The sequence below is a fragment of the Ruditapes philippinarum genome, unplaced genomic scaffold, assembly GCF_026571515.1.
Source record: "Ruditapes philippinarum isolate M1 unplaced genomic scaffold, ASM2657151v2 ctg940_1_1_1_1, whole genome shotgun sequence".
Taxonomy (NCBI): Eukaryota; Metazoa; Mollusca; class Bivalvia; order Venerida; family Veneridae; genus Ruditapes; species Ruditapes philippinarum.
Genome location: NW_026866687.1, coordinates 295,132 through 321,049, shown reverse-complemented (window position 1 = coordinate 321,049; position 25,918 = coordinate 295,132). Strand labels below are relative to the sequence as shown.

Sequence of the window (25,918 nt, the reverse complement as noted above, 5' to 3'; positions counted from 1 at the left end):
GATAAAACTTTGACATATTGCAGGATTCTGATTATAATTAAAATTCTGGGCAAATCAAACGGTAAAACTAACAAGTTTAATAATTCTCGATCCGCAGAGAAGTTCCAATAAAAAAGAACTTTCAAGGCTTTAAACAATTTACTATGTCTTGAAACAATTGCAAGTCCTTCATTAATCGGCAAGGTGTTCCGATAGCGGTAACGCTAATTTTCATTAGCAATCCGCTCAATTATTGATTTAACGATTTCAAATTTATTCTTCACACATTTTACAATTTGTTTCGGATAGTAACTTCTGTTAACGAACGTATATGAGTACCTTTCATTCAAAATCATCCAAAACTGTTACTTAATGTCTGTTAGATCAAACACAGACAAGACTGTGACAAAGAAATGATGCATATAAGTATTTTAAATATTTATTTAGGTGATGCATAAAGACAACAAACTTTAAACAACTCACTGGTGGTCCAATTGGACCCGGAAGTCCATTAAGACCGGGTTTTCCTTGAGCACCTGGAATACCTTGAGGTCCGAGAGGCCCTGGTGGTCCGGGGGAACCCTAGTAATAAACAAACAAATATTTATTGACGTAAAAATAAGTTTCGATATATAAAAAAAGTGTCATAAATTAACTTTTTTCACAAAATTTTACTCATTTTAAATTGAATATACATGTACCATTAACATAACAAATGGCTTATAATTAAAAGTTTATTTTGCTAGAGACTAATGTATCTTGAACGGTAAAAGAAACAAGAGGGCCATGATGGCCCTGAGGTCGCTCACCTGTATATAGGCCCCCCAACCCACCACCCCCAAACCCCCAACATTGCAGGGCCAATTTAACCCAAGGGCTTTTATTTGCCCAAACTTGGTAGACACCCATAAGAAGATGTTTCATGCTAAACATCTAAGCTCTAGCTCATGCTTTTTAAAAGAAGATTTTTTTTAAGTTTTTACTATACACATATAAAGAAAATCAATGACCCCCGGGGCGGGGCCAATTTTGACCCCAGGTCTTTTATTTGAACTAACTTGGTAGACACTCACTAAAAGATGTTTCATGCTGAATATCTAAACTCAAACTATTTAGCTTTTTTAAAACTTTTTAAGTTTTTACTAAACACATATATGCAAAATCAATGACACCCCGGGGCGGGCCCAAGTTTGACCCCAGGGCTTTTATTTGAACAAACTTGGTAGACACCTATTAGAACATGTTTGATGCTAAATATCTTAGCCATAGCTCTTTGAGTTCTTTAAAAGAAGATTTTTTAAGTTTTTACTATATGCATATAGGGAAAATCAATGACCCCCCGGGGCGGGGCCAATTTTGACCCCAGGGCTTTTATTTGAATAAACTTGGTAGACACTTATTAGAACATGTTTCATGCTAAATATCTTAGCTCTAACTCTTTTGGTTCTTTAAAAGAAGATTTTTTAAGTTTTTACTATATACAATAGGGAAAATCAATGACCCCCTGGGGCGGGGCCAATTTTGACCCCAGGGCTTTTATTTGAACAAACTTGGTAGACACCTATTAGAACATGTTTGATGCTCAATATCTTAGCCATAGCTCTTTGAGTTCTTTAAAAGAAGATTTTTCAAGTTTTTACTATATGCATATAGGGAAAATCAATGACCCCACGGGGCGGGGCCAATTTTGACCCCCGGGGCTTTTATTTGAACAAACTTGGTAGACACCCATTAGAACATATTTCATGCTAAATATCTTAGCTCTAGCTCTTTGGGTTCTTTAAAAGAATATTTTTTAAGTTTTTACTATATGCATATCGGGAAAATCAATGACCCCCCGGGGCGGGGCCAATTTTGACCCCATGGCTTTTATTTGAACAAACTTGGTAGACACTCACTAGAAAATGTTTCATGCCAAATATCTAAGCTCTAGCTCTTATGGTTTTTTAAAAGAAGATATTTAAAGTTTTTTCTTTCGGTTGCCATGGCAACCAGAGTTCTGCATGGAATTAAATTCTTTGAACAATTTTTAAAGATGACCACCAAAGGAACATTCCTGTGAAGTTTGGATGAAATTGGCTTAGTGGTTTATGAGGAGATGTCATTTAAAGTAAAAGTTTACGGACGGACGACGGACGGACGGACGGACGGACGCCGGACGAAAAGCGATCACAAAAGCTCACCCTGTCACTTTGTGACAGGTGAGCTAAAAATGTTTATAAATCTATCATTTAAAGGAAATATATATGATTTAAACTTGTAACTTATAACTTACCACTGGTCCCGGGGCACCGGCTTGTCCAGGAGCACCTGGGGAGCCTATTCCACCCTGTTAAAAATACAAATAAAACATGTCATGAATTCTACCTAAATTTTAGTAAGATGCTTTTACTGCTGACAAAATAGTTTACGATGCTATAATTATTTTGAATATATGTGTTTAAACATGTAAAATATCCAAACAAGATGCTTTTAAGAAAGAAAGCAAATTAATTTATGGAGGGGAGATAATTGCACGGACTTCTCGTGAAAATTAGATAGTAATTCATAGAAAAATTGTGGTATCAAACCTGATTTCCTTTTGGACCTGGTGCCCCTTCAGCGCCGGGAATACCCTTAAAAATATTATACAATCACTGTTAGTACTTTGAAATGTTTTGTTCAGAATCAAATATACATGTTTCATTGTAAGGCTGATAGGAGGATGCTCCTCGACCCCTATCATGCCAATGACGGGGGAAATAAATGGGGTTAACCCCTAACTGGGCGCCCGAAAAAAAACACACTTTGAAATGAGTGAACATGAAACTTGGATAATGCAAATGCTTTCAAATCATCAAAATATGATAAGTGTGCTAGGCAGGCAGTACTTAATAGGTCCAAATTTGATCTGATTACAGTTGTAGTTCAGTAATTTTTTCCAATGAGTAATGTACTAGAGGAGTATGAAATAATTTATATCATTATAGTAAAATGACCGTGCATAAATGTATAAATTTGATTCGTTTTTACAAAAGTATGGTAATAAACGAGAACTTACTGGTGCTCCAATTGGTCCCGGCTTTCCACGTGGACCCATGAATCCTCTGAGGCCCTGATGAAGATAACATATGAAATTATTATATTTTATCTACTTATGGATACCATTTTTATACATGTATTTAACCCTACGCAACATAATTCCTGTCAAATGTAAAAAGACCATTTTAAAGAAAAATCTTTATTGTTATAATTTTCGCATTCGAAACTTGTTAAAATAACGAAATAAAATAATTCTGCGAAAAGAATATTTTAGCATGTAATTTTCGATAGACAATAACTGCAAGTTTGAAATGAAATAATATCATATCTAAAATATCTATGTTTCGTTAAAATGTATGCCCTTTATCTGAAACAGCTTTGAATCAATATTTCTTGAATTGTATTTTATCAAAATTAAGGCATTATATCAATGCTGTGTCTTTAATCACAATAGGCATTACAAGAAGGTGTAACTGTACTTAAAATCTTAATTACCTGGTCTCCAGCCGGTCCCATAGCTCCGGGTGGACCTACTTCTCCCTATAAAAATGTGTAAAGTAACTTTTGTCAGTACAAAATACAACTCTAATTCTAAATTTACACAGAAGTCACATAGCTTCAATCATAACACAGATATTTTAAACGAGGAAGGAAAATATGCCAACATATATTGTACAGATATAATTAACAGTCTTATATAAAGGATGATATAAACAATATAGTTTTCAGTTCTTTTAAACCTTCCTAATCCATATATTTATTTCATAAGCAAATTATACGTTACAAGAAACACTTTTTAAATTCAAAAACGATCATTTCTTAAACATAATTATAATCTAACATATAAAAATAAAAGCTTCTAAAAAGTTCAAATTATGTTTTTTTTTTAAATATTTATACAGAGATATGAGAAAAATTCAGTTCCAAATCACAACTGTATGAAAAGTGACCAAAAGCATTTTTTTCGTTCCACTTTTCCGCCAAATTTTGGATGAGACTGGTTATTGATAAAAGGCAACATGTTCCAAATGATTAAATGATCACTATTTTACTGTGTAGAAATTTACCTGTTCACCGTCATGTCCGGGTGGACCCATAGTTCCGGCGGAACCTTGGTAGCCCTGAAAACAAATAACGTATTTATATCAATTTTAAATAAAAGCTTCCAATACAAAAATAATTCATGCGTTATTATTTGATCATGAATAAAAATACAGCACAGGTTTAGGTCCTAATCAAATTTAATTGAGATAAATTATATTTGTCAAACTACATACAATTCGGATACATCATGTTGGTACTAGAACACGAGAGTGATTTTTCAGTCAGTCCGTTTTTTTCTTCTTCAAAACTTACTACAAAAAGTCCATCAAAATATGTAGTAAATGGTACTTTATCATGAAATTATTATCCATTTCGACTTGGTAATCTTACAACTTGCGATATATATATTACAGTAATACAGTACTATTAGAAGTTTTCCACTAGGTGGAAAAGAACACTAAATTATATAACACATCATTGGATATCCACGGTTGATTAACGAGTAAATGTTAATGGGTCGGCCATGGGTATCCGACGATGAATATGGCAATGATCTCTTTTTTAAATCAATCACAGACAAGATTTGTTGTTCAAGAACTGTACCTAAATGAAGGGTTGGTTACTGAACCTCATTTTGCTACCCCTGGGGAAAAGACTCTGTTAACATTCAGTGTAAAATATTAATATATTAGTTTTGTTTACGTACCCTGTCTCCTTTTGTTCCAATTCTTCCAGGAATACCTGGGTAGCCAGCCTCGCCCTAAAATAACATATCAATGGTATAAATATGATATGAAGTTCGACTACATTTTATTAGAAGTAGATTCGGTTATCGAAAAAAATAACATTAATTTTTAAATTCAGTAAATCAATGGCAAGAAACACATCTAAAATTCGTTTTCTAATATTGTTAAGTTAATTACCTTATCTCCAATTGGTCCAATAGGACCACGTGCTCCATCTCTGCCAAAACGACCCTAGAAAACATTAAAATAGTCATACACTTGTTTCAAAGCAGTGCCAAAAGTTTGCAATGAAAGTATTGACAAAAGAAAAATCGGTTATCTTTGAAACGTTTCCATACGAATAATAACTTTCGCATTAGATCAAGAAGCTATCAATTTTTCCGTTTTTTTTTTACTTGGGAAGCATACATGATATCGTTGTTAATGGAATGGCACAAAAGTTCCATGATAACGTTCGTATTTACTCATTTTTAAGTTTAAATGTATAAGTTTGCTTCAATTATTGCTAGGGGCGTGAACAGTACCTTGCGTTTACCAAAGCTGTCTATGAACAGGCTAAAATAAATCTAAACCATACATTTCTATTTTGTCATAGCTGGCGACCTTTTATTTAGGTTTGCATTTTGATATATTTTACTATTTACTATTGTGGCTTCAATGGACTTTGATATTGACAAGAAGCCCAAAAGGAATGGATGCACTAAAGGATAGCATATTTTAGGAGGATCTACAAGACCCAAAACAAGATCCAGACAAAAGTACAACATCCTTTTCAATATATATACCTTCTTGCATTGTAAGGGTATATTCAACCATAATGTTACGTAACAATATCGTCAACCTTAATGTAACGTAACATAACGTCATCAACGCTTTACCGGATTGCAATGATATACAATACATGTTTCAGGCCAAGTATGACCAAAATTCTACTAGCAATACATTCATGTAGCAGAATTATATACGAGCATATATCATAAACCATTTATACAACTTTTTTTTTGTTGGTATGCAGAAAAGCATGAATTTTAATGTTTTTAATCTCACTCGTTTTCCACTTGGTCCGTCGGGTCCAGGCATACCCATTGGTCCTGGTGGTCCCTGAAATGTGAAACAAATTACTAGATCGTACGTGTATGCTGAAAAAAACATATACATGCATAGAGAAATTGCGTCTTGAAAAAGAATTTCAGTTGAAACATTAAATTTAATTTAACGTCTTACTTATTTCACTGAAAATAATCTTCCGAGATTAATGCTCCACTTTATGAAAATCTAGATCAATAACTTGTGTGCAAAGCTTCAGACCATTTGCTCACTCCGTTTTTCCAAAATAATTATTCTTATTGTGAAAATGATCAAATTGCAACGCTTTTCAGGCTAAAAACAGCACAGAAATACGACTTTTAACTTATTTCTCAGTATACCGGTATTTCCTAATAATCTTTTGCAATTGTTCTGTTTTGAGTGACCCAGATGGTCTATGTAAGAAATACAAATTTTATGCTTTTAGGCATCTGTACCACTGTGGCGTTCCTTTAAATCTGTGAATAAGACTGGAAGTTTTAAACGTTCCAATGAGATTGAAATTCCTTGAATATTTAATTAAGATCATGTAGTTATTGAGAGGCTATTTACAGTACAAAAAGTATATAATACCTGTTCTCCTGGCAAACCTTCGTCTCCTCTGTCACCCGGATCTCCTGGTGGTCCCTAATACAAATACAAATTTCAACTATTTTTTATCAATTTATACCGACATTTTTTTATTTTATATCTTAATTGGTGATAGTCTTAATTAATTGGCAAAAGTCACGCTTTATTGACGAAAGTCATTATTAATTGGCGAAAGTAACACTTTATTGGTGAAAGTCATAATTAATTAGCGAAAGTCATAATTAATTGGAAAAAATGTCACGATTAATTAGCAAATGTCACGATTTATTGGTGAAAATCATAATTAATTGGTGAACGTCATAATTAATTGACAAAAGTCACGAACAATTAGCGCAAGGCACGATTATTTGGCGAAAGACACTTGCGATATCTAAGACGAACAGAGCATGTTAAATATGATTATAAAAGACTGTTATTAAAATGCGTTTGTAGCTGTTGTTTAAAAGTACAGAATAAAATTCTGATACATGTATATCGTATTCTTTATTTTCAAAGTTTCATCTAATGCATTGAAATAAATATGCGCCATTTATAAAGTCATTTCATTCAGATTCGTACTTGAACAATTCGTAGTAAATATTTTACAAATTTACCGCATTTCCTGGTAAGCCAGTCATTCCTTGTGGCCCATTTGCTCCTCGCATCGATTGCTGCAAAATGTTAAATCAATTCTTAAATATCATCCGGAAACAAATTACAGGCTCATTAAATCCAAAAATCATCTTTTCTCAAACGTTTTGTATAATTTATTTTATATATCAGTTAAAAAAAACAAAAAAACAAAAAACAAAAACAAAACATATCTTTTTGTTTGCTTCTTTTTTTTACAATTTATTTTCTCATTTATTAAGTTAAGGAAACGTACCATATGCTGCTTCAAAAGTAATTGAAAGGCTTCTCGTTGGTTTTGATGTTTTCCGTCGATGTTCATCTGTAAAATAGCAAACAATGAGACGTGGTGAAATATGCTGATCAGAGCTTATGAATAATGACATCACATATTATGTAAAACACGTTACCTTCATATTCATATCATTTTCATAATTAAAATGCCCATGCGCAAAAACAATTAAGTAAACAGTATTATATAATACATTTTCTTTGGAATAGTTTTACTCACTAGAATTAACCCATTACTTCGTGAGCATTTTGTGAAAAATGGCTGTTTTCATTGAAAAGTCTCCCCTTACAAGTTCAAATTGCTATAAAACTATAAAATGATCAAACTTGGCACAAATGTTGACTGGACCATTGCCTTTGCAACAACATGCTCAGGCTTAAATTTTATGTTACCATGGCAACGAGGGGACATCTCAAATTTGCCAAAAATCACTATTTTGCGTTGATTTTTTCCATCAAAATTGATTTCAAAGTGTTGCAATTTCTCAATGGATTGAGATAGAGTCAAATGCTTTTCAGCGTTGGTTACACGTTACCTTATGATCGTTCTGGGGTCATTTTTAGCCTCTCACAAGTCCAAAACTTTCTTGGCGATGTATATCGCGTAATTGGTTAATGTATTTTGCTCATAAGTAATTTCCCTTTTCAAATTATACCATTAGATGAGTAAGTGTACTCTCCCTTGGAAAAAATACGACATTTGTAAGTTGAACTTTAGTATCTTAATATATAATGATTTTATATTTTAAAACTTATCAATGACTATGATCAATTACGCATAATATTCCCTTTTTTATTTATCTGAAATATAAGTCATTATTTACCGGGATAATGAGTGTGTTGCCTGGTGGACCGGGAAGTCCGTTATTTCCTGGCATACCATCTCGGCCAGGGAATCCCTGCAATATGATAGAGAAAATGAAAGGTTATATTAGATTCTAAGCTATCACTATATATGAATGATATCAGACTGTAACTTGATTATTTCAAAACTAATGTTAAAGCTGTGGTCGGGTAGACACCTAACAGTTTTAACGCTATAAGGAAAAGTGAGTATATTATTATAATAGTGTATTATATAGTGTTTGAAACACTCAATCAATTTAATTTACTCATCTGAATAATAGACGATTTTCCAAAGTAAAGGTGTATTGAAATACTGCCTTTCTATTGTACAAAAAAAAAATAATTTCAAACACTAATATTCAATAAGAATCTTTTTCCATCAATGAATCCATTTTAGATTATGACTAAATCAGAATTTTATTTAAGAAATATAACTGCCATAAAAAGTTAATAAAAGCAAATAACCAGTCATTTCATCTTTATAAAAATCTTAGTAAAACTAGTTATTAAAATGTGATTCCTTTAAAATTATCTTTGTAAAACTTGCCATCTTTTTAATTTACAAATCCTTGTTTTCAATTTCGTAATTATAAGCCTTTTGCAAAGAAAATGGAAAAACAAATATAGTTAAATATTGTGTACTATGTAACACATCTATTTACCACTATCTGTGTTCAATTTCAAATCTTTCAAAAGATTATACTATTAATTTCATTAGACCTTTGGACAGTAATAAACCAAATAATTATGCAGTTCAACATTGAAACCATTCAAGCATGTTGATAGATAAAGATCTCTGCCAAGCCCCCAGGCAGGAGATTAACAACTGGATGACAGCAATTAATGTTTTGATAAGGAAGTACACTACAGCCACTGACAAAAATATATTCCAGCCCAGCTGGTTAACATATATTTGGGCCGAGCCGCCACTGTTACTATAAATGTATATGTTTGCAAATTCCCTTTTTCCTTAGGCACTCTCTGAACTCCAAGCTTCATAATTCAATGGTTTTTATTACCAAAGTTTGACGGTTACATATAAAATGTAGCATGCTTATTTTTTCTTTATAAAAACATGGATATTTTAATATAAAAAATCGTGTTAAATTTCTAGTTGTGAAATACATAATATGTTATAAATAATGAAATTATCATACAATATCACCCTTTGGCCCTGGAGGTCCCATTTGACCGCGTTGACCTGGTGGCCCCGGTGGTCCCTATAAGCGATAAATGTTTCTTTATTAAAAACTATGTTGTAAATATACAAACTGATATCAAAATGAAAAACACAATTTCAGCCCTACAAATATATTGAACGACTACAGTTAGAATTCTTACGTAACAAATCATATTCATTTAGGCCTACGCCTCAATCGTCATATGGAATCATATAAATTATGTATATTGAGACACGTATAATATCATATATCATACCATAAATACTATTATATCATATTGCTAAATAAATAATATTACAAATCCGTTTTTTATTGACATGTGACTTTATGAAAAACGATTTGGGATTTATAGAATTGTAAAAATGCTTGAAGAAAAGTCGCAATTACTATCGATCTTAGATATATAGGTTTAAATATAAACTTTTGTAAAAACTCAATAGTCAATATGTATTGTATACCAAAAAACAATGGTAAAACTTTTCACCTAAACTATAATACAGTATATGTTGTAAAAACAACTGAGCAAACAGTTATAAAGCTAGGTTTACATTTCAAATTATGTGTCAATGTTTTATCTGCCAAAGACTTGTGGAAACTTACGTATGGTACACCAAGTGCCATTGATGAGCCCATCTGTGTTCCATACTTGTCAACAGCCTGTTAAATATATGAAAATTAAAACATGATTTTTCTGACAAATACACCGCTACCTTTTTTGCTATTTACAATTTCTGTTAAAGTTTGAAACCGTCCGCTGTAAATAGCATGAATTTTAATATGGAATAGAATGAAAGCAGCTAATGATTCAATGCCTGGCCTAGACTGACTTACAGAATGATTTGATTCTAACACATATATACATTGCAAGATTTACACAGCGTCCCATTGTACAGCAATTCTTTCTTTACCAATTTTCAAATGAATTCACCCAAAAGTATGCTTTCAAAATATTTTTTAACTCTTTCAAGCAACATCTCTTAGCAACAACCCAAATGATTGTCTCCCAAATGGTTTTCCTCCGCAGAAGTTGTACTCTTGTTTAACCTTTCTTGCTTGCCGTGCACAGCTGGATACATCTATTTGATAACACAATAGCTTTATTGCAGATAAAAAAATTGTCTTTATTTAATTGATCATTGTCAAAAATTGAAAATATTTTTATAAGCATTTCATCTTACTTTTGTGAGGTTTGCAGTTACACTGTTGTTCAAAATAGACAAAGTTATTATTGACTTAAATGGCTTTTTGTACGTATTCTCTTTATTTCTATTCAAGATTTTGATATTTGAGGTAAATAATTCGATATTATTTTCCCCGCAACGCAAACACTCACATAAATAGTTTCCTTCTTGTCCATTCCAATAGCAAATCCAGCTTCCATTTTCCCTCCTTCATGAGCAGATCCGTATGAAAAGTTCCCACTGCCCCCTCCCGCACTCCTGAAGGCAAACCCGTGCGGGTCTGGTTCTGGGAACTCATAATCACACGTTGGACAGTACTTGTAACCTTGTTCATACGCAGCATAATCAAGGGGCACGTACAGCAAGTCTTGGATTACACCCTGTAACAGATGGTTAAAAACTTTGCTAGACTTAACTACATCTTAAACTCTTGAAAATCCGAAAAAAATCGTCCTTTTCCGTGTAATATAAAGAATGATGTCTTATGACCATATTCACAGAAAGTGGAAAAATAAGCGGAATTCGTATGAGTGTACGATTTATTAATTGGCAGAAAAACGTTAATTTTCATTCAGCAAAGGAACATTCAAGAAACCGGTAGTCATTGGTGTTTTCCTTTCTGTAGAATGATTTATTGACCAATAACTTAATTTTTAGGAAATAAAATGTAGAATACAAAATGGCAATAGGAGCAAAAATAGCTCAAAATAATAAATGACAATTTATTTTCATGGTTTAAATGAATAGACAATGAAGTGGTGTGTTATTATTTGGTTCGGAATATTTATTCAGGATATCAAGGTATCAGCTATGTCATTTTACGTCATTTTACCTTGAATTGCTCGTATCCACCTGACACAGAAAATTCTCCGTCTTTGCTAACGTAAGCAGCTTCGGATCTGTTGGCGACAATAGCACCATTGTGAAATGCCGTGATTGTTCCCGCCACTATACTGAAGGCCACACGGTTCCACCTGAAATATCGAACGATAATACCTTCGTAAGATAATCATAGTTATTAATACAATTAAGGGACGTCGGTGGTTCTACTCAGGTGCCCGTTTGTGCCTGATCTGACGCACAGAGTGGCACCTGATTTCTTCCTCCACCAGTTCAGCTGGAAAGTCGCCTATTGACCTAAACGTAAAACCCGATAATACTAATAAAAAGAATGGTTCATGCATCGGAAATCAAACCTCTCAAATAAACAACATTTATATACTCATTCGCAAAAGAAAGTGTATACTTGGTTATTTGGAAATTCTGTATAAAAACACGAACAAAGTAGTGGAAAGTTTGAAGAGAAATTCTTGTTACAAAATAGCTAAGAACGGTATAAAAATTGCACGGATGTCACCAGTTAACAAAATAGCTAAGCAAATTCGACATCGCTTTTAAGTACTCATTGTTCTGTATTTCAATAACTTGCATTCAACAGTTCAAAATTCAATGATAGACATGTCCTTAATTCGAGATAAGCGGGGCTTGAATCTAACATGGTGTCCAAATCTTCACATGAAAAATACAAAGATCTTACTCGTTCGATTTTATGGAAATAGGGATAGTCCAAACGGTCTCTTCAGGAATTTTATCCTGGTCCTCTACGAGTCCGGTATATATTACATACGATTCCTCTTTTCCGAACCGGAACGCCAGATCAGTTTGTCCGTATTGCCCGGCAAACCTGAACAATTCTATGCTTTGGTCCGTAGCTGCGGAGCTTCTAAACGTGACGAGCACGGAGAAGTTGTCACTAGAGAACCGCTCTGTAAAATATCATAACGATTATACTTATTCAATTAAAAAAATAAGATTCAATATAACTTTTTGTTATTTCATACAAAGTGAAATCATATACATGCAATTCCTTCCTGTTGAGTCACCCGCTCTACCGTTTCTCCACCGTTTGATGACTATATCAAGCATGTTGACAATATATCATTCTGTAAATGATCTTTTATTGCAAATCAACATGTTTCAAATTGCCATAGTAACATAATCAAATACTATTATTTGTATGGAATTAAAACGTTATTTGTCAAATTTTCTAAAATAAAAGCGTCATGGTTACGTATATACAAGTACACGTGTACAATCATAGCTCATTTAACGCTTGTTTGAATAGCTGTTTTATTATAGATGGCAACTTGCAAATATAGATTATGTATTTATATTGAAATGAATTGCTAAAGGAATTATTATCTAAACTTTAATACTCAGGCAGTATGGCGGCGTGGCTGAGTGGTTAAGGCCGGACTAGTAATCTAAGGATTGCTGACCGCGTGATTTCAAACCCGTCAGGGGCAAGCCGTTGTTTCCGTGAGCAAGAAACTTCAAACTCGTTGCTTAGTAGTGGATGGCTCCAGGAACGGATTCGAGAGTGTTTCAATAAGCTTATAGCTTCCAACACAATCGAACTAAAAATATATTGGTATAAACTTATACTTTAGTACACATCAACAACAAATCTTTGAAAGTTATATACATTTCCCATAAATCGCGAAAATATGTTACAAACCTCCGACTAGTGACGCCATATCATAGTCCCATGACGCATGGACAGCAAAAGCACCATCGGGCCCTGTGCTCGGTCTAGCTGGGCACATACCCTCGGTGAATACTGGTTGTGTCTCGGCATCAGCATACCGGAACCATTCGTTCATAAAATCAATGGAACCTGTAGAATTAAAGGGTAAATGTGCATAAGAAGATGGTACACATGATGACTTTTGTCGTTTCTCGCTGCCCACTTGCATGCAAAGCTACGACTTCGTGCAATGGCTAATATGTCATATACAAAATGTAATCGCTCATAAGAATGACTGTGATTGTGAAAAGTTATACTTTTATCAGCCGATGGAGACCACCTAGGCAATACGGGGCATTATAAGGTGCTTTTAACTTTTGTGATTGATTTGATCATACTTTTAATCAGTGTTGTTACGACAACGCGTCGCGCGATATCAGTTTCATTGTCGTTTTTTCGTCTTTGCACTGGTGACATCACGCCACGCTCGCAACCAGACAAGAACAAAACGAAGAAAACGACGCCGAAAGAAAGTGTTGAAAATAAGCTGTCCTAACAAAATTTGAATGAACGCAACCTTAATAAGGACTAAATTATCGCCAGCTAGTTAGCTGATTTCCTAGTAAGCAGGAAAAAGTCTATGAAACGGCTAAGGAATCGAATTCTTTTAGACAAATTGTTCGATGCCACTTACGTTATCTGCATAACATCTTAGGTATTCAGAATTCATGCTTCAGACGTATTGTTTTTCTATACAAATGCAAACATGTGTTGTATAATGATGTAACAATGGGTTCAGAACATGTGATATGCTTATCTCCGGAAGGATGTAGCACTGAATGTGAAATATTTGTGACAAGGGTAGCAAAGTGGTATTTTGACAAAATACTAAATCACTGTAACAGTAATAAATGCCAAAAATATAGGCAAATATATGGCTCAGCTAAGGACAAATGTTCCTCGTTTTAGAAACTATTTCAGGACACCAAAAGAAAAAGGCTTTATTATAAAAAAAAAAGAAAAGAGCATTTTTGGCTTAATGGTGAAATAGATCTTATACTCAAATTTTGTCATCTTTTATCGCTGTTATTATTTGTATTTCACTGCTTTTTGCTTCAAAATTTGTACACTTTAATGTCGACTAATTTTTATACATGTACTTTGCATCAATTTACAGGGTAGCTAACAGTGTTCTCCTCCCTACTGTAAATTAAGTTAATCTAAACCATAAAATTTGGAGAACTTTGAGGGACTCCACTAAAGATTTACACTATGTTGCTTTGAAAAAAAGTAAACTATTAAAACATATATAACGGATCAACATATGTTCTTTTGTTTAATAGTGTTCTCCTGTGTTTGACTGGTACCTGTATAAATTACTTATTAACGGAATGGCGAGTTTTAGGTCAATGACCCATTTTCTCCTAAAACAACTGGAATTTAGATGATATGATATGCAGGTGAAAGGTCATTGAACTTGTTTAAGTATTATGTGTAAGTGTTTTAACCTTGCTAATTCGCGGAATATCATTTATATGTAACCCTTAACCTGCTGATTTTGTGTAATGTATTTGCCCTGCTTTGAATTTGGAACAGTCCATTCCAAGTTAAAGGGAATTCAATTTCAAAATACAAAAAAAAATTGAGTAACGAATAAAAAGGAGCCTTATCAGAAAAATAAACGGATGTGCAAGTTGGCCTGGCTCTAAACTCAGTCTGGTGGCTATGGCTTTTCATCATGATGCGTATTATGAATACATTTGTACATGACAAAACCAACATAATGGGTTTGCGACCAGCATGGATCCAGACCAGCCTGCGCGTCCGTGCAGTCTGATCAGGATCCATGCTGTTCGCTATCAGTTTCTCTACTTGTTAAAGGGTTTGTAAGCGAACAGCATGGATCCTGATCAGACTGCGCGGATGCACAGGCTCGTCTGGATCCATGCTGGTCGCAAACCCATTATGTTGGTTTTATCATGATGCGGCTCATTTGTACCTATAGCAAATAGTAAAATTGGGCAGTTATATTGAAAGGATACTTGTGTTTAGGTAAGTTATCAATAATTAAGGAAATATGTTGCTTTGAAAATCAAATTTCAGTTGAAATTAAACTACTAAACGCGAGTCTTTGACATCTTACTCGATCAAAGTGTGAGAAATCTAACTCGAACCCATTGCCGTTAGAGAAAAGTATTTGATTAAACCAAACGTAGCCAGAACTTGCAAATGTTCGAGTTGATACGCATAATGGCTTATATCGCTCAAAAAGATTAAACGATTTGATGAACATCGTTATTTCAATTGTGAAGTGCTTAATTTGCAAACTAAGAAATAAATACAGGAGAAATTCAACACATGTTTCTCATTAAAATAAGTCGACTTCTTTGAGCCGCGAACGAGAAAAAGAAAACAGAATGGTTAATACTGTCATAAAATTAATTTTAAACATATGCAATAGCTTCTGCGGTCTAAAACATTATGCAGTTGCGATCCTTTCTATATTCACCAACATGCACATATTGCGTTTTGTATACGGTCGTTAAACATAGCTCTACGTGCATTTTATTTTTCAGGAGATTTTTATCAGCTTTTCATTTTCAAAGAAACTGACGAATCAGCAATTCTACATTGAAAGCCTTTGTTGCACTCTGACTTTTAAAGTGTAAAACAAATCTTATTTTGAATGTGATAATGTAAACAAGCATATCAGTGGGCTGTTTGGTATCATCACTTACACCTGGTCCCGTGTTCACTAAGACTTTATGTATCAGAATCAAAATCAGGATAAAAATTCAACTTAAAAGTTCCCCTTTGTTTATTGTTGGAAAAGTATTATAATTTACTAAAAACGTTTATTACTTTGAAAGATCAATACGTTTAACAGTAGATTCAAATATTGATCTTGATCCTAAAAATTGATGTTATTTTTTATTCAGTTTTCTTGTATTTGGTTTCGTTGTTCACTTATTTTTTTTTCTGAAAATATGTTGTTTTTTGCATATCAACCATTTTTGTATAGCGTGTGAGATATGTTTGTATCATAAAATAAAATCAGGATTATTTAGTTAAGATTCTGATCTTTTCTTTGTGAACCAGAGGCCTGGACATACTCAGCAATCTGTTTTAGATTACTTTAATGGTTCTTATAAGAAATAATCCTATTTCATGTTTGCGATAACATTGTAATCGTTAACATATACATACGAACTAATACGAACTGAGGTCCGAAAGCTAAAACATAAAAATTAAAATTCTTTCACGGATCAACTGCAACACTTAAACCAGAAAGATATGCAGACGATAATTAGAAATATACCAGTCGGTTTGGTATACAGTTTTAGACTAATTTAAAACGCTTCGCATACTATGGGTCATTTCGTACTATAAAAATTATCATTTTGAAGAAAAAGCGAATCACACATTTTATTAGTCCAGACGTATATCAAATGGTACATGAATTTCGTAAAAATATAGCCATTGCTGCTATGGAAATATTACTAAAACAAATGAACGTTTTCTCCGTGATATATTGTTTTATTAGTTTACTTTTACCTGGAATTCAAAGCAATATAGTGTAAAACATTAGTGTATTCCCTCGAAGATTTCCAAACTTTATGGTTCAGACTATTTATTTTTGAATATATTAACGAGAAGTATATATATTTATCATTTTTTATTATCAAGGCAAATATCCTTCCTATTCAATTTCAATCTAAAGTTTTTTATATATAGATACGCCCTCACATCAAAGTAATAACTTAAGTATTAAGTGCAGACCACAACATTTTTATTATAAAAGCAAATTTCGTTCCTAAACAATTTTAATCAAAAGTTTACATGTACATATACTGATGTGAACTCGTATCAAATGTTGCAAACTTGTGGCTTTTAATATCAGAGTTGTCGATACTATAGTTTAAAATAAATTGGTCCATCATGGAAGGTCAGTTATATCATAACTATTTATGTTGGTATTATCTAGTATCACAGTATATAGTATATTAGTCAAAATATATTGACGTGCCAAAGCCAGATTCTGAGATATTTTCGTTCTGGGTCAGAATCTTGCTTTTTAGACCCAGACACAAAACAGCACAATATCTCGTCGCGCAGTACAATTAGTTGGACTAGTATCACATATGACAGCAAATCCCGAAAGAATTACATATAATAGGTATTGTTGGTAAGTGGTAGATACATGACCCGATATTGGAATCTATACATAGCAGATAATAAATTGTTCTTAAAAAAATATTGTCATTCAGCATATAAATGTACATACTAAACACTAAGAACTAGATTAACTTTTATTTCTGAAAACATACTTTATAACAATATCCAAATGATACATTTCCATTGTTTTGGTAAATATTTGAAATACTTATTGAAAATATGCCAATTGTAGACCAATCTACTTTTAAAACGAACTCGATCTTCTAATGCCTCTATTAGGGTCTTGATCAAATCATAAATGTATATGTGCAGTATTAAAAAACACATTTTTATTAATATCAAGCACTGATCTGCGTGTAAATTAAACAAATATGTTAAAAGCAATAGGTTTCCAACAGCTTTTGTGTTAAAAAGTGCGTCAAAATTGGTAATAATAATGTAACAAGTAAAACCAATTTTCGCACAACTAAGTGCTTAATCATAGTACAGAAAGTTTAAGAATAGATGAATCAATGAAACAATCAAACTCAAAATAACGCGACGTTCATGTGTCATTTTATAACTAAACAATGTTCTTTTTTAACTGATTATATATTTTATTTTTCAACTTACCCTCCGGAAGCATGGAATTTGCAGCCTGAGAAGGACAAAATAAAACAAATAAATAAAATAACACAAGAGCCATGATTCTAGTCCGTAAATCCATTTTTTCTCTTTGACTACGTGGCAGACCCTCTTTCAATTAAGGGCCGCCGCAATCCGCCGTCTTTACGCACAAAAGTCCAGAAATCCGTCACGCAATTACTCCAGAAATGCCCTCTTACTTTACCACTGCATTGTCCGTTGTCCGCACAATGTCCCTTCCTCACGAAAGGGGTCAGTTGTCGTCCCTGGTTGCCTTATTTCTCTCGTGATCAGAGAACTAACTGCAACCAACGGAAAATGGCGGCCAGCAGAAAAGTTCCCTGAGATAACTTAATTTTACATGACGTAGCATGTGGTTTTTGTACTTCTGTTTTATGGGGCTCCAAGAGGCTTTTTGGGATATTGCGGCGTTAAATTTTAGATTCTTTACGAGTCAGCATTTATTCAAAAAACCAAGCGGCAGAGAAAGCGGTGTGTAAATGCATTAATGTGTTCACGTGGAACCATGACTACATGATTATGTATATAATAAAGTGGGCATTCCATTATGTTAAGGATTTGTAATGATTTATACATGTATCTTTTTAAAACATGTTTTTGAAGTAAACTTAAGGCAACTTTTTTAAAGACGGGTAAAAGGTTATAATCGATTAATTACAAATATATTTTATGTAACTTTTTTATGAAAAAAAATAATAATAATAAAAATTAAAAAAAAATAAATGAATAAAAAAGTAAAATAAAATAAGCAAGCATATATAAACGGATAAACAGGTACTATTTGTTCATGTTAGTGATATAATTATTGAACGTCGAATTTATTTTTAATAAAAAAATGCGGAAGAAAATAGTTCATAGTGTATCAGCAAGTGCAGATAAACCTTTCATACTGATTATTCCATTTTTTTAAAATACGGAAAAGTTTAAATACATAAAGAAAATTTTAAAGAAAAAAAATGTAAAAAAATTAATTAACAATACATCTTCCGGATTTTTACTGATATAATGGTACAATCTGTTTAAATTTGAATAAAAAGAACAGTAAAATATCTTCGAAACAATTGATATCTCAAAACAAGTGCTATTTTGACAATATCTTGTTAAAATGTTTATTTTTAACTTTTTAACCCTTAGCGTTCCCCGTGAAATGCGATACTTTCACATAGTTATGTTTTACAGAAACATTTTAGATAAGCGGTGTAAGAGACTGTAAAATTAGGTCACCTAGTGATAAGCCACCGCCTTCTCTCAACAGAAAAATATATTACAGAACTAGACCATCTGTAATAATTCCATTTTGGACATCAATAAGTTTAAATAGATTTGCTCCTTTATCATCGATTTTAAGATAATTAGTCTTAAGCCTGTGAATGGAGTCCTTATATATCATATAAATTGTAAACTTTGCAATAAAAAGAACGTTAGTGACGAGTATCATTAATTTTACTAGTCTTTAATTTATTAATTTGTTAAACATGAAAATTAGTCATTCATTTACTGTAGCTTTGTAATTGATGTAGTTAAAACAATTTGAGCAGCACAATTGTATTTTATTTATCAATTGTTGCTCGCAAACAGTACGAGAAGAATGTATAATTAATTTGTCTCTATAAACCAAAGGGTTTTCTGATGTTTGATTTAACAAGACAATAAAAAATTCTTAGTAAAAGGTAAACTCAAAATATCAATTTGCATATAGTATCGTTTTTTTATATTTTATTCTATTTATAATTTCTTATTTCGAATTCATGTACATGTACATTTGTATTCCTTATTTTATAAAAAGTAGATTTTGATAATAAATGAATAAATGTTCTAATTTCAAATGTACTTGAAATGGATGTAAAGCTTAAGTATTTATAAGTACTAGCTTTTTGAAGTACGGTACACTGTAACTTACGAAAAGACATTTACATGTACACTATCTAGTTGAATGAAAGCAGATAATTAAATTGTAAGGTTCATTGAAGCAGGTAAGATCAAAGTAACGTCTGCTACAAGCCCTGTGAATACATGATTGTTCGTCTGCACGGCTTTGATCTCGTTTGTTCATGCATACATTTGTTATTATGGATGCATGTCTAGACTTTATCATTTGAATCTGCAACGATTTATCAATTGCTTAATAAATTGACTCTTCCTTAACTTGTTCTCTCATTGACCATGTGAAAATATTTTTAAATGTTTCGAAATGCTGTAACAATAGTAAAATTAGAAAAACAGTTTCAGTTTTAGCTAAATGAATATAACTATCAATATTAATGTCAATAATATTCCTTTTTTGTTTGTTTTTGGTTGAGATTTAGACTTTCGAGATTGAGCCCATCAATACTTTAGACATGCCTATAATTGGTTCGATATATATGTATCTTTATTTGCAAATTATCATCAACAATGCAATTTTTTTTAGACAAAGTAACAACAAGAATATAAGACAAGCATTTTGTATACAAAAATGTACTTTTGATACTTGAACAGAACATAAAGTACAGGAACATACACTGTACATACATGTATCATCTAAAAAAACTCTCAATGAAACAAAATGAGTTTTTTAGTGAGAGAATTCATGATATTCTAGAAAAGATATCTTAACACGTGATCGCTTTATCTTTTAATTCAATCTAGACGGCCTACTTCTGTAAACTTGCTTTACGTTTTGTGAGAGAAATTATCGCTGGAGTGTGTTTTTCTCTATAATTTAAGTGACTACATGTATAACAGACAGTAAATAAAGCAGTGTATATAAAAAATGGACTAGATGCTTTTAAGAGGCGTGCTTACAGATTTTTACAAACTCTTAACTGTTTCCACGTGTTCGTGAACATAAACAACAACAACAACAACAACAATAACATTAATAACAACAACAACAAAAGCCAATTAAATAAACAAAAGCACGAAAAGTAAAAAGTAAAAAGAAAAAACAAACAAACAAACTCTCTCCGACCCCACATACCCCCTTGCACATCCAAAATTAACAAAATAACTTACACCTCCTCCCTAAAAAGAAAAAAAACAACAACAAAAAACAAACATAAACAAAACAAAAAACAAACAAAAAAAAACAAAACAAACAAACAAACAACAACAACAACAAACAATATACAAACAGTGAAGGCTATGAGACACGTGACCAGAAAGATCTACCAAATGTGTAACAATTTTGATATCGAAGACGAATACCATTTCATACTGACATGTCTATGTTTCTTATTAACTTGAAGAAACAGTGTATTGAAAATATTTCAATAAAAGTCCTGCAATGTTAAAATCTACTGAACTGATATGCGACAGTAAAATTAATATACTACTTAACCTGGCAAAATAAAGGAATCATTAAATTACAGAAGTTATATTCTTAAAATATCAATAAAATTTTCTATCTGTTGATACTGTTATAAATAATATATATTTCTTTCAGCAATAAATGAGAGGTATAATTTTAACTGGCAGATTATTAGTTATGTGCATTTTATTACGAGCATGATATTTTGTTCATCTTCAACACCATGATATCTACAACAACAACAATCTAATTATTAGTAATAATCTAATCGATTACCAAATGGATTTCTCAATTTTCTGACTTTCTTTATAGATTTGACTTAATGAACAATATATACGAGTATGTCAATATACTGAATGTATAACACTTATTTCAATATATAGAACAGTATATTGGTATGTCACATGATACGTTCGGTTGTTCTTGAAACAAAAGTGCACTTTCAGTGATATAATCTGGCCTAAATCACTTACAAGTATTATCCACAAAAACTACCTATTGCGTGTTAAAAATAACCAGAAATAACAAGCACTGTGTTAGAAACGGAATAGAATTCGGTCATGTATTGCATTTAAGCATTCAAAATTGGATCTGGAATGTGAACATTTATGCATTTCTGTGATTTGTAAAAATGCATTGCGCTTTTTTTGTACTTAATTTTTAGCGTGTAATTTTAATGATTTAATATAAATCACTTACTATCCATAGCATATTTCACAATAACCAGAAATAAGCAGAACTGATTTAGAAACGGAATTGAATCCAGTAAAAAAAAGTGATGCATGCCATGTATTGCATTTAGAATTCAAAACTAAATCAGGATTGTGAAAATTAATACATTTTTTAAAGTTTGATTATGAGTTTTGTTCAGATGCATAATGCTTTTTTTTACAAAACTATTTTGTACGAAATAATAGAAGACGTTTTCGTGAATATGTATCATTAAGTCATTTAAGATGTGAGAAAGTAGGTTTTAATTCAAAAGCGTCATTATTCTCATTATACAGTTGGATGACAGTGCTTTGTCATTTTATTATGTTGTAATATGTTATTAAAAACATATCAATTGATATAACACAATTGTATAAAAACATCACAATAAAATTAATAAAACAGTTTATTTATTTATTTTCAAATGAATCTGAATCAAATTATTCAAGACAAGTCCATGGCAATCTTGTTTATTTTGATTTTCGCTAGAATTAAAACCAATCAAATCAACAACGTGTGTAAACATCACTCTCATCCCATCTCTTCTGGATTATCTGCTCTTGACATTAATTTATAAAGTACATGTATGATATGCAGGAAACCAATGTTACTTCCGATCCTGTTAGACATGCCTTTTCAAAGTACATTTTAATGAGACATGCCGCAAGGTGTGTTTTAAAAGTACATTTTAAGGCGTAATGACTAACAGTTTCCAGCATTACGTAGTTGCAACTGATCTGGAAAGAAAGAAAGAGTATAATTTATGCATACAGAGTGCATTTTCCATACAATACTAGACCTGCTGTTCTCATAAGTTCATAACAGCCTTTTTACGACAGTTTTATCTCTTATATTACCTCATTGATGAGCATGGTCTTGCAACTGCAGATTTATAGGTGAACACCTGGGCACTGCACATACAAGTAGTTCGTGCATCGCCAATGTTTGTATTTCGGTTGGATAGTCCTTTTTTAATTTGAGGCAGGGCATATCAAATTTCTATTTGAAAGACCCTGTTTGAGGGTAATTGTCTTTTACATTAGTCTATGTCCATTGATTATTGATATAATTAAAATGTGTTGAAAAATCAAGCTTCAACACACTTGTCATGTTTTCTTCAGTGTGCCAGAGAATCAGATAGCATTATTGCCCCTGAGTATTTCCGTAAAAAAAAACTTATTGTTAAATATTAAGAGAATTTTAGAAATTTTGAATTGTTGTGAATATTCTCGAAACTCCTGCTGGAATATTTTATCAAAACATAATTAATGCGCCTTAAAGCCGCAAAGATGGTTGTCTTGGAGATCGTTTAGCACGACATAGTTGTTTTTGTGCATGTTGGTGGAACATTTAGTTCCTTCTATTTGATCTATTTCTAGTTGGTTCCAGTATTCCAGCTTCAATAAGGTATAATCACCCTAAGGAAATGTTGCCTGATTTTCTTTTGAAATCTCATCTGTAATTAGCAGGCTCCATACTCTCTGGTCCCTTTTCAAAATTATATTTTATTTAATTCTGTTCAAGTTTAGGACACACGCATTTCTTTTAACTTGGGGATCATACGCCGCTTTTAATGGAATGGCACAATCTTGTCAAAAGGTTCAATGATAACCGCCGTATAAACACATATGTGGTTGTCGCAAAATTCAAAATTTCAGCATTTTCTTGTTAAAATGTTGGATTTTGCTTAAGCCGGTGCTAGCGGTCGTGGACGGTAGCATGCATTTTTTAGTATCGTCAATAAAAAAAGTTCAATCAAAACGAGTCTGTAGCATTTTCAATTTAACCGTTTTGGGTACTCTTAACGGATTCTGCTTTCTTTATTTTATAAGATTTTTTTTATCAACTTGAATTTTTCTTTACAAATGTGGGTCAGTTTCTTAAGTATACTGTTTAGTTGCAAAAATTCATGAAGATTACCTCACATGATTTGTCCTTTTAAATGATAATAATTTTGAAATCGGTGATATAGGATTGAAATTATATGAAAGAAAAAAAGACCCACAGCATATGTGGAAAAAGTTTGTCACAAAGAGCTGTAAGAATTACAACAAGGTCAAGGTTATCAAATTCATAAAACATAAAAACACACAAGTGTATTTTCAAGCCCCGCTACTGATTAAGGTCCAACTTTAATAGTGAAACATACCACTGGATTTCCAGAAAATATTAGACCAATGAAAATACAACCAAGGGGCATGCAAAAGCATTTGAAGGTCAAGAGGAACGCGATTAACAGAAACTGGTCATATGCATCATTGAAGAGATCGCATACCGAAATAGGGTGGTGTATTCGTTTATGTGGACAACAGCGAGCAAATAAAGAGTTCATCCTTTACCAATAAAAGGATATTGTCTTAAATCCTGTCTTAATGATTTTATTGGATTGCATTTCAAAATGCATAGAACGAAGTAATTTTGCAATTAACGAAAATGATGATTTAAATTTGTGATATTTGTACATTCGCAGAGTCTTAGGAAAAAAATATGTGTTTAGTAAATATATGCAAAGGATATTGGACCTCCGTGATCGAGGGGTTAAGGTCGTTTCGAATTACTTGTCCCTCGCTGCTGTGGGTTCGAATTCCGACTTGGACTTTAAATCTGTCATTTGAGGATGCTATCCATCTACTTGTTGCTAACGGCACGTCGGTGGTTGTTCTTATGTGCAATTTTGTGCTATAATGCACCAATCCACCATTAAGGTTTGAAAATAGAAAAAATACGAATCCCTAATGAAAGCCCAACACGGCTAATTCAAAATGTCGAAGGTTCGGTTTGATTAAGGCCTGTTCATGGACGGTACTGTCAAGTGCAAACTACCGTCCACGCCCCCTAGCACCGGCTTAAGCAGAATTCAACATTAAACATGAACTGGTATACAATTTTAAAACATCCGCAGATGTGTTCATATGGCGGTTATCACGGAACCTTCAATGTGACACGTAAAAAGCGGCATATTGTCCCCAAGTTAAAAAATGCGTGTGCCCTAAACGATAAAAACAATGGGCGGAACTGAATAAAAAGGAATTATGAAAGGGGATCATTGTTTGTTTGTTTGTGTCATTTTACGCCTTTTTCCAACAGTATTTCAGTCATATAGGCGGGTAGTTTCCTAACCATCGTTCCTGGAGAGTTACACCAGTACTTGACTACCTTCCTCCGCGCTAAACTACCAAAGCATCTCCCGGGGATCGAACCCACGCCAGAGAGGTAACTGGATTAGAAGTCATCAACTCTAACCACTCGACCACGGAGGCGGTCGAAAGGGGATCAGAGGTTATGAAAGTCGTCATATGGCCTAAATAGTGTTGGTATGACTAAAAACATATATAATAAGCTGTTCAGGGTTTGTGTAGGTTTGGACATGAAATAATGTATTATGTATATCGGCAGTGGATGCCTCTTAGCATTTTTTAATTTAATATTATTTTCAGTGTTACTTTTTGATAAAATCACAAGCATGGTTTATGCTTTAAATTCGCACTGCATCTTTTTCACTATGAAAAGATTACACATTACAACCATTCAAGTAAGATTATACTTGTTTTGTATGAATGCGGACATCTTTTTATTCTAAACATAAGTAACAGCTTTTTTAAAATCACAACAAAAGAACAGTACGCAGGGACTTGAATTAGCAATAAGAATACTGGCAATAAATAACTTTATTGAAAGATAAAAGTACTTAGTGACAGCTTAACATTGTTAAACCGTTTTGTTTTAAAGTCGATATCAATATGATGTTAATTTAAAGATACAAAAATATAAATAAATAAAATATATAAATAAAAAATAATATAAAAAGTACGTATCTTGTCCGCTAATTGAATGCTGTTTTATTTTATAATACTTGATGAAAGGAAAAATATGAATAATATGATTATTTTAGGTCTTTCAAATTTGTCAATAATTATAATAATAATAATAATAATAATAATAATAATAATAATAATAATAATAATAATAATAATAATAATAATTATAAAAATAGT

The 25,918-nt window shown here is 32.5% G+C and overlaps 1 protein-coding gene across 1 annotated transcript in view; it reads right to left on the bottom strand.

Annotated features, from left to right (window-relative positions):
• LOC132733346 (collagen alpha-1(I) chain-like) overlaps positions 1-18,247 on the bottom strand; it is a 43,085-nt gene extending 24,838 nt beyond the window's left edge. The window contains exons 1-20 of the mRNA XM_060719986.1: positions 17,891-18,247; positions 13,094-13,252; positions 12,113-12,341; positions 11,408-11,549; positions 10,728-10,955; positions 9,995-10,051; positions 9,371-9,433; positions 8,192-8,266; positions 7,333-7,398; positions 7,061-7,117; positions 6,450-6,503; positions 5,838-5,891; positions 4,968-5,021; positions 4,751-4,804; positions 4,068-4,121; positions 3,496-3,540; positions 3,020-3,073; positions 2,550-2,594; positions 2,255-2,308; positions 463-561 (exon numbers count right to left, since the gene is read on the bottom strand). Coding sequence (XP_060575969.1) covers positions 463-561; positions 2,255-2,308; positions 2,550-2,594; positions 3,020-3,073; positions 3,496-3,540; positions 4,068-4,121; positions 4,751-4,804; positions 4,968-5,021; positions 5,838-5,891; positions 6,450-6,503; positions 7,061-7,117; positions 7,333-7,398; positions 8,192-8,266; positions 9,371-9,433; positions 9,995-10,051; positions 10,728-10,955; positions 11,408-11,549; positions 12,113-12,341; positions 13,094-13,252; positions 17,891-17,984 — 1,737 coding nt within the window. The 5' untranslated portion in view covers positions 17,985-18,247. The remainder of the gene's footprint in view (positions 1-462; positions 562-2,254; positions 2,309-2,549; positions 2,595-3,019; positions 3,074-3,495; positions 3,541-4,067; positions 4,122-4,750; positions 4,805-4,967; positions 5,022-5,837; positions 5,892-6,449; positions 6,504-7,060; positions 7,118-7,332; positions 7,399-8,191; positions 8,267-9,370; positions 9,434-9,994; positions 10,052-10,727; positions 10,956-11,407; positions 11,550-12,112; positions 12,342-13,093; positions 13,253-17,890) is intronic.
• Between the last annotated feature and the right edge of the window lie 7,671 nt (positions 18,248-25,918).